The 8,946-nt window shown below is 40.4% G+C and overlaps 1 protein-coding gene across 2 annotated transcripts; it reads left to right on the top strand.

Moving 5' to 3' along the window:
* The first annotated feature begins 330 nt into the window (after positions 1-330).
* On the top strand, positions 331-6,043 carry LOC131246836 (protein XRI1-like). 2 transcript variants are annotated; one of them, XM_058247269.1, is made up of 9 exons: positions 331-467; positions 1,301-1,359; positions 1,428-1,550; positions 3,422-3,555; positions 3,678-3,744; positions 4,189-4,273; positions 4,371-4,411; positions 4,502-4,582; positions 5,351-6,043. In XM_058247269.1, the coding sequence occupies exons 1-9, from the start codon at positions 445-447 to the stop codon at positions 5,638-5,640; spliced, it is 903 nt and encodes a 300-aa protein (XP_058103252.1). In that variant the 5' UTR covers positions 331-444; the 3' UTR covers positions 5,641-6,043. The 2 variants fall into 2 exon arrangements, with proteins under 2 accessions (XP_058103252.1, XP_058103253.1); XM_058247270.1 differs by having other exon boundaries at positions 333-467; positions 1,304-1,359.
* Positions 6,044-8,946: the final 2,903 nt, after the last annotated feature.

The raw sequence follows: 8,946 nt of genomic DNA, 5'->3' as shown, positions 1-8,946 counted from the left end.
TTCAATAATATAAACATACTAATGATAAAAGGACGACTGTAACCATCATATACCTAGATAAATGTAGAAATCTACAAAGAAAATTTTCAATGGTTCAGATTCAACTATAAAAAATAAGGGGTTAAAATTATAAATGAATCATAATAATGGGATAATATATCATCTATGGATATAAATAGAATATGGAGGGCTCAAAATCATCGGGGCATCTCGGCATGTGGGCCCCGGAGGGTGTGCGACAAATAGAAATTCTGAGTCGCGACAGACGGAAAAGGAGCTCCTTTTCAATTAAAACTGCCTAGAAACCGCACAGGAGAGAGAGTAGTAGTGAAAAGGGTCCACACAGAGAAGTCTCTCTCTCTCTCTCTCACTCTCCCTCTCTCCCCATTCAAGAGGAGAAAATTGCATTCTGGGACTTGTACACCCACTACAACGTCAGAGTACATGGACAACAATGTAAATTACAAGTGAGTTTAAATGCAAATTTCTGATTTTTCTTTTTGGGTTTTGGTGGGAATTAAAAATTCTTGTGTTTGGCTATGATTTTTTTTATTTTTTTATTTTATAAAGGAAATTGGGTGTTGGGTTTTTATTTTTATTTTTTCAATGTTTGGGGTTTGAGAATGATGTGTATGTTTTTTTAATTTTAATTTTTTTTCTGGCTGTTTGGATCCAAATGCCATTTGGGTTTTATCCCTTTAATCTGATTTATGCTGCATTTTGAACATCAGATCTGCTTCTTTCCCACTTTTCCCGTCATTATTACAGCCTGTAATTTTGTTTTTTTGGGTCTGAATTTATGATTTTTTTTTTTTAAAAAAAAATATGTTTTATCCAATTCGTTTATATATCATTGAAGAGGAACTACACAATGCTTGGTTGTGAATTAACGGTCTTTTCTCGTTCGGGGTCAGCATTCGGCTATCCTGACCGTTACTTACGTGGGATCCGCCGCTGATCGGCGATAGGCTGAAAATCTCATCAAAGAAAAAATCTCAGCCACCGTTATTGTGGAGCACTTTCCGGTTGTGTGTGGACACAATTGGATGGCTGTGATTCGTTGATGGGGAATTTTTCTGCAGCATCACACTTCCACAAACCGACGCAACCGATGAACGTGCTGTTCCATGTCTAACAAATGAGAATGTCAGCAATTATGGTCAAGCTCAGTGTGATATGTTATCATGCTGTAAATTCCACCAATTCCCATTTCTCCTTTGTGTCGAAAGACACTCAAACACATTCTCTCTGTATTCAGTTCAATAAGCATTGCTGTTGTGTCTCTTTGTGAAATGGACAGTAGCGGACAGTGGGAATGGCAAGGCGACGATTATTATCTACAAAGAGATCCCAATCTCAGTAAGTCTTCTTTACGCTTCTACTTGAGTAAGGTTGCTTATCTGAAGCGGGTCCCTTTGTTTAAGCAGACATATCTCCCTGCTTATGGGATGGAGTAAACCAAAATGAAGAAGATTACTCGTATATGCTTGACGAAACGACTCCAGTCAAGGCCTGTATGGATTTCGATTGTCATGTTTCTGAATATGGAGGTACGGTTTTCTCAATCATCTCCTTCGAGCTTGGTAGTTGCAATTCGAGATGAGGATGCTATTTCCAACCACCCCATCTTTATGCATGAAACGCGAGTATTCCTATTCAGTAGCTTTGCTATGTGTGAACCTTGTGCGACAAAGCTCATGTACACCAGAAATGTGCCAGCATGGCACATAGGTATGATATCCAATCCATCCATCAGGTTAGTCCTTGTACATGTTTTCCTAAAAATAAATCTGGTCCACTCAGCATATGGGCCCCAATGTTAGAAATAGGTGGATGAGTTAGAAACTTCAGCCAAGTTTTTCAGAGCTATACATTTGTTTTGCAAACTGTGGCACACCTGACTCAACCTGATTCTTGGGCTATGGCATCAATTAGTGGTGCCTTTTTGATGGATGGATTGGAATTCAGACCTATCATGCCATGTTGGCATGTGTGGCATGTACATGAGCTTTATTGCACACACGTGTGGGCTCAGCAGATCTGGTTTCTGTTGTTGATGTCTTAAATCTGTAAGCCACAGGGTCCGTCGATGCCATTGAGCAGTGGTCGATGCCATCGGAAAAATCCGTGTTTTGTTGCTGGAACGTTTTGGTGTTTTACTCGTTGATGCCATCGAAGTCCCATCGAAGGTGCCATCGAGCGCGCGCAGTAAGTGCGTGATTTGTTTCCTATTCTGATTGTGATACTATATATATATATATATCGGGAGTAATTGGGATTTGGGAAGTGATAGAGGAGTTCTAGGCTTTCTAATTCGTTCCTAAGTGTTTCAAGGGCATGTGAGGTAGATTCGAGGCTTGTTTGAATTGGTAATTCTCTATCTCTTGTAATTTCTTCTTTCATAATGCATACTCGTTGCTTTGTGCCGTGGTTTTTTTCCCGCAAGGGTTTTTCCACGTAAAATTCGGAGTGTTTGTATTTGGACTTGGTTGTGCCATTGGTAGTACTTTGCTTGATTCATCTCCGTGTGCTTCCGCCGTTCTCCAACAGTTTCTAGGAGGAGGCGATGGTTCTTTGTGAAGGAGTTCTCTAGTTCAGACCCTTGATCATGGAGGGAGATTCCGCAAATGTGATTCCTTGGGTCACTTATAAGAACCAAACAGAACCGTGGAAGTTGTGCTTTATTTCTGAATTTTGTTGAAAATATCTGGTTGGGAACATATCAACCCATGCATCCTGATGCTATGCTTATTGAGGAATATAGACTATACAGACATATGCGAATGATGTTTTCTGGTACATTGCTGTATTTAGATACAAACGTTTTGTTGGTATCACCCAATGAATTTTTCAGCATACATTCTTTCTTCGATATAATTCATTCTGGTATTTTGTATCTTCTTTAGCAAAATAAAATAAAATTGGCTAGTCCATTTATCATGTGGGGCACATGTACAAAGAAATGGACCGTTAGGAAAAAAAAACCAGCGGTCTGCTCTGGAGAAATCAACAGCTCCTATGCCGTTTCCATCTCCATCCATGGCTCCATCAAAATACAGTGTCCATTCAGCTTCTTCTGGCACTTTCTCTTCTTTAGTTCAAACAACCAAATTGTGTCTACAATCACCCAAGTTTACAAAAATAACAACTATCTTTGGTGGTGTGGGACCCTCACCTGCCCTTGGTGAAGCTTCTCTTCCTTGGATTTGAAATGCGATGTCTGAACCCCGTTGGCTTGTGAAAAAGGCATTTTTGTGTTGCTCACCTGATGAGGAGGTCTGACTGTGGGTCCCGGACGTGTGCTGTGTTGGCATGTTAGGGGGATTTGGGTTTTGGCACTTGCAATGGGGTTTCCGGAAATAGCATTCCTCATTTGAAATTGTGCCTACATGTATTTTAATTTGAAAAGATTGTTATTCAGAAAACATCAAGGGTTTGGACGAATGTAGAGAGCCTTCACAACTAAAGAGGCGACGCATGCTACATTTCAATCCTCAAGCTACTGATCCCTGCAACTGCGATGAACAAATCCCATCTGCATTTGTGAAATCGAAGGTCTGTGACCTGTTACTCTCTTTAGGAAATCATTTCTATCTAAAATGGGTATTGCACATTCTGACGTGCAATTGTAACACCTCCTAGAATCTCGTGCTTATGATTTCCGTTCCATGTTTCAGGATAGGGAGATGTCATTAGTGGAAGATGGATTAGCTGAAAACATGCAGTGGGCGCCGAGTTTCCCTGGTTGGTCCCCACCCAGTTCAGATTTTCCTGACTTCAATCACTACAATTGAGTCCTTCTGATGGGACTCTTGCAGGTGCAACCTCACATGTGCCAAATGTGTCAGACTGAGATTTAATCCTTTCATCAAGCGGGCTGCACCACACAGATTCCTGGCCCAAAAGTAGGCTGATAGGGTCATCTGGGCAGATCACGTGTACAAAAGAAATGGACTGTTGAAAAATTTGACCAACAGTTCACATTCAACATAGGTGTGTGATCCATCAGTAGAGGGGATTGGGCTGATTGTTTTGGCAAGGGAAACTACATGGTGGTCCTGCCTGAATCGCTTGGATCCTGCACACATGTGTCACATTCGCGCTAGCAGTGGCGATTGCACTTGCATGAGTCCCTTCACATATGGTATATAGCTGTGATTGAGGATTCTAATAATGTGCCCGTGGTAGATGATAGATGCACCTCTGGCAACGATGGCTTGGATCAATCATCAGAGGGATGGCTTGCAAATTGCTTTATCGATTCTGATGAAATGTACGCTTCTTTTGAACTTCACTTTTGAATCTGTTAACTTTGCCATCTTAAGTATTTTTTCATGGTAGTATGATCATTTCGATAAGTGGGCCATCAGGAATGTTTCCGGGGCATCCGATGATCAGGTCGATATATCAGGTTCGTGAAGATATAATACACATGCATTGAATTCTCTTCCCTTCAATTTCATGACATGATTAATATTGAAAACTGGATCATGTTTTCCAGAATTCTGCAAAGTCCCACCTGAGATGGGAGCTGATATAATGCAAGAACCTTCCACCCCAGCTCCTCGCAGCTTTTTTAAAAGTATCCACTACACTTTATCACTTCTTTTTCTTACCTTCATTGTCTAAGAAGATTACATGCTGAGGACGTGCATTATATCCTTAGATCTTCAGTTTGTAAGAGTTGGAACCCAGGTACAGTGATCTAGGCTGTTGGTTATGGCTGCAACTTGGGTTCAGGTTGATCGAAACCTGACTAACCCAACCCTAGTTCGGTTTGGGTTGTCAAGGTCCTTGGGTCAGGTTAGGGTTGGAAAACTCCAGGTTCAGATCGTGCAAATTCAGGTTGGGTTAGATCGGGTCGGGAATAATCACATCTATTTGGGTCATTTTAGGGTTGAGTATAGAGGAATTCAGGTTGGGTTTGCTTTCACCTCTGGTTGAAATTCAAGCTGGGTCGGGTTGCGGGTTGGGTTCTCTTGTGGTCAGGTTGACGATCAGCCTGTCCCAACCTGCCTGAGTTGCATCCCTACTATTGATATCATGGGCCGCACTGTGGATGGACCAAGCCCCCATATCTCACAAATTGAATGCTCCTACTCATTCAGTCTTCTTGGCCTATTTGCAGCTGAGTGTGGACCATTGCTGATGGAAGGGTTAGGATTGTCTCATTGAAGAGATTTTTACCTGATGTCCATCCACTTTTGGGTCCATCAGATCAACAATCCAGATCACCAAACCATGGAGCATCCTTTACTCTAGGATCATATACTTCCACATTGTTTAAGTTGCTTTTGGCAGAATCGTATTTTCCATACATCTCATTTTGAGCTTCTCGACTGAATTCCAGTCATATCAGGTAGGAAATCATGCATGCCAGCCCCAACAAAGTTGGCTACATCTGTTGCATATCCCTTTGCCCTCATCAAACCATGCGGAGTAGAAGGAGATGTGACTCTGAAGGACATAAACCAGCGCATCCGTATTCCACCACCATCGGAATCTAAGGATAAGAATGACGAGGACCCTGCATGTTCTTATCCCACGTCAGCTTTTTCTGGGAAGCCCGTGGTTGTAAAGACCAAGATCCGCACCGAAGGGGGGAAAGGCAGCATCACAATCATGCGGACCAAAGGATGACTAGATAAGTCCTTTCTTCTCATGGTTCTTGCTTCTCTCTCTTGCTCATGTATATCTCTTTTTGGTTGTGAAGTTTCTCCATGATATACCGTGGCCCACCAACATAGAAGTTCTATTATATTATCAGGATCGTCTCATGTGATGTTGGGTTTCTTTTTGTTAGTAAATGCCCTTGTCATTCCCTTTTTAAAAATCTTTTTTTATGTTGAAACGGTTGGGTACTTGGGTTGTTTTGTAAGCTAATACAAAGCTGATGCTTAAAGAACATATGATGATTGGGATGGGGATCTTGAGGGGTTAGATGCTCATTCCTGCTTTTGATTTTGGGGAATTGTAGTAATACTTCAATTGTATTCCTTTCATGTGCAAAGAATGTTGTTAGGCATTTGGATGCTTGAGTGAATTGAAATGCAAACTGAATGTTTAATCAAGAGGAAATGAAAAAGAAATCCTAACATTCTTAATTTGAAGGGGCCAACAAATTGCAGTTACATTCTTTTCTACTTCTACTTGGAAGTAATGTAATTGCAATTTGCAGGCCTGACACTGGATAATTCTACTTTAATAGATTAAGAATCGTGATTTTTCTTTCATGGTGCATTTAATATTACCTTCTAGCATGATGTAAATAAGATAGATGCTCTTTTAAGTTGCTTTATTGAATTATTATATAGAGAGTGTTCATATCAGATGGTGTTGGGAGACTAGAGGGTAAGAATGAGTAGAGATTGGTTACCGGATGAGGATGTTGAGATGGATGTGTGAGAGGACTAGGAAGGATAGAATTAAGAATGAGGTCATCTGAAGCAACCTTGGAGTAGTCTCGATAAGAGATGAAATGATGGAGAGCATATTGAGATGGTTTGGTCATCTGCAATAGAGACCGGCGATGGCTCCGGCAAGGAGGATAATGTTTGATTTGGGTTGAAGGGCCTGAAATGAGGATCAAAAGAAGACTTTTTTTTTTTTTCCTTTTGTAACACACCCACACACACCACAATGGGTACTCGAACACATGACCTCTGTGTTGAAATTCTTCTGAGTCTACCACTGAGCCATGAGTAAGGACCCATCAAAAGAAGACTTCAAAGGACTTGCATTAGGTTGGTGAGAAGTGATGTGAAAGTTTGTTAGCTAACCGTGGATAGGGCTTTAGATAGTATTACTTGGCGAAATAGGATTCTAAAAGCTGGCACCTAATACTTGGGACAAGGCTGTGATAATGACAATGATGATGGTGATGGTGGGCCTTTACAGTTCATGCTAAAAGGGCACAACAAATCTATACTATATATAACATGAGTAGGTTTTGGACATTTCTACTCCCGCAGTTAGTTTTCCTACAGTGGAGAACTTTGAACATTAAAAGTGCATGGGTAGACATTTTAAATGGAGTAAATGGTATTTTGGGAAATGAAAATGTGGCTGTTGTCTGCTGGACTCTTCAGATTTCACCTGCAATAATCGCTTGAACAGCTTACATATTACCTGCAAAAAAGCATCCGATTCTTTATGTGAGTAGGCCCACTATCTTCTCTGCATGTAGCTGGCACTGACATACTACTAGTGTACCATGCAACAAAGGCTATGTGAGGTCCACCATAATGTCTTTATGAAATCCACTCCATGCATCTATTGTGCCGCCTCATGCTAGGATATCATCTCGAAAACAAGATAGATCTAAAACTGGAGTGAGCCACAACAACAAACGAAGTGTGATAGGCTGCCCACTGTTGAAAACATTCTCTGTGTGTGTGTGTGTGTACCTGCACCCTCGCACCCTTTCCCACTGTCTCTCTCTTTCTCTACCTCCATGGGTGTTGCATTGCCACGCCCCTAGTTGCATTAATGAAAACTAAGCCTGTTTCTTTTGTGCAAGACTATCTTCAGTTTTCAAGCTTGAATTCTATCTTGGTATGTGCATGATAGGTGCCACTTCTGAATCCTTTCGATGGTGGAGAGAAGGCATTCGTACTTTTATATCTAATCCTATAAAATAATTGATACATTATTGCATAGCTTTTTTATGTATAGGCTGCTTTTGGATGGACAATTGAATCGAATTGCGAAAATTCAGTTTAATCAAGAAGCGATGGTGAATTTAATGATGTTTCATTGCATCCATAATGACAAAGTGGCCTTCAAACTGCTGTCATGTTTCATTGAATTCCAACTTGAATTTGTAATGCAGATCCTTAGTTTGAATGCTAGGGAAGGAAATCACAATTTTGAGGTATGTCCAAACACACCCATAGTGTTTCACTTGCTCTACTGAATTTGTTACAATCTTTCAATCAAACAGTCACCCCCTACTGACTAAAAACAGCTATAACTGCTCCTACCACTGAACGCCATAAAACAAATAACCTTCTATCATTAGCTTAGGCGATATCACTTCCATGTTGACATTACGACCATGTAGGGAAGAAAATTAGAATCTATAAGTGCATCCAAACACACCCATAGTGTTTTACGCGATCTACTGTATTCATTATGACCTTACAGTCAATCATTCACCGCTATTGACTAAAAAACTGCTAAAAATCACTTGTACTACCAAACACGATAAAACAAATTCACCTTCTACTCAAATCTCCTAGGCAATAGAATTACATTGACATTATGGCTATGTAGGGAAGGAAATTAGAATTTGGTAGTGCTTCCAAACACACACATGGTGTCTTACTTGATCTAGTAGATTTTTTTACGATCTTACGATCGATCATCCCTACTGAAAAATAACTACAAAAAAACTATTCTTTCTACCAAACACGATAAAACAAATTCATCTTCTCATCAATGGCTTAGGGAATATAACTTTTGCATTGACTTTATGACTATATTCCATTCTAATATCACTCCAAACCTTTAAAAACAATAAGCCAGACCTCAAAGATTCAAATGCGGCGAAAATGAAAACCAAGGCACTTGAAGATGTGTCGAAGGTGTGAGAATGGCCCAGAGGTAGAGGCAATGTTCAGAATATTGGCATTAGAACACATATCAGTGGACTCGAAAGCTGATACAACTATTCATCAGTCATATTAGTGTGAATTTTGACTGATTTTAGAATTGTATTGCTGATACATACAAAAGATGTATTTGTCGTTCTTCTCAACGTACTAATACGCATTGGCTGATATTTCGATCACTGGGTGGGGCCCATTTGAGCAAAGATGTTTCTTGAATAGGCCTGGCCCATGCAGTTCAGAATTCGGGGCCTCAACGATGGGGGAGGACAGAGAAAAAGAAAAAAGAAAGAAGATCAGATTATTCTAACCTTTTGATTGTTGGCCATTTTGTTTT

Source organism: Magnolia sinica, chromosome 5 (genome assembly GCF_029962835.1).
Source record: "Magnolia sinica isolate HGM2019 chromosome 5, MsV1, whole genome shotgun sequence".
Classification (NCBI taxonomy): domain Eukaryota; kingdom Viridiplantae; phylum Streptophyta; class Magnoliopsida; order Magnoliales; family Magnoliaceae; genus Magnolia; species Magnolia sinica.
The sequence above is the reverse complement of the archived record's forward strand: the minus strand, read 5'-3'. Positions and strand labels throughout refer to the sequence as shown.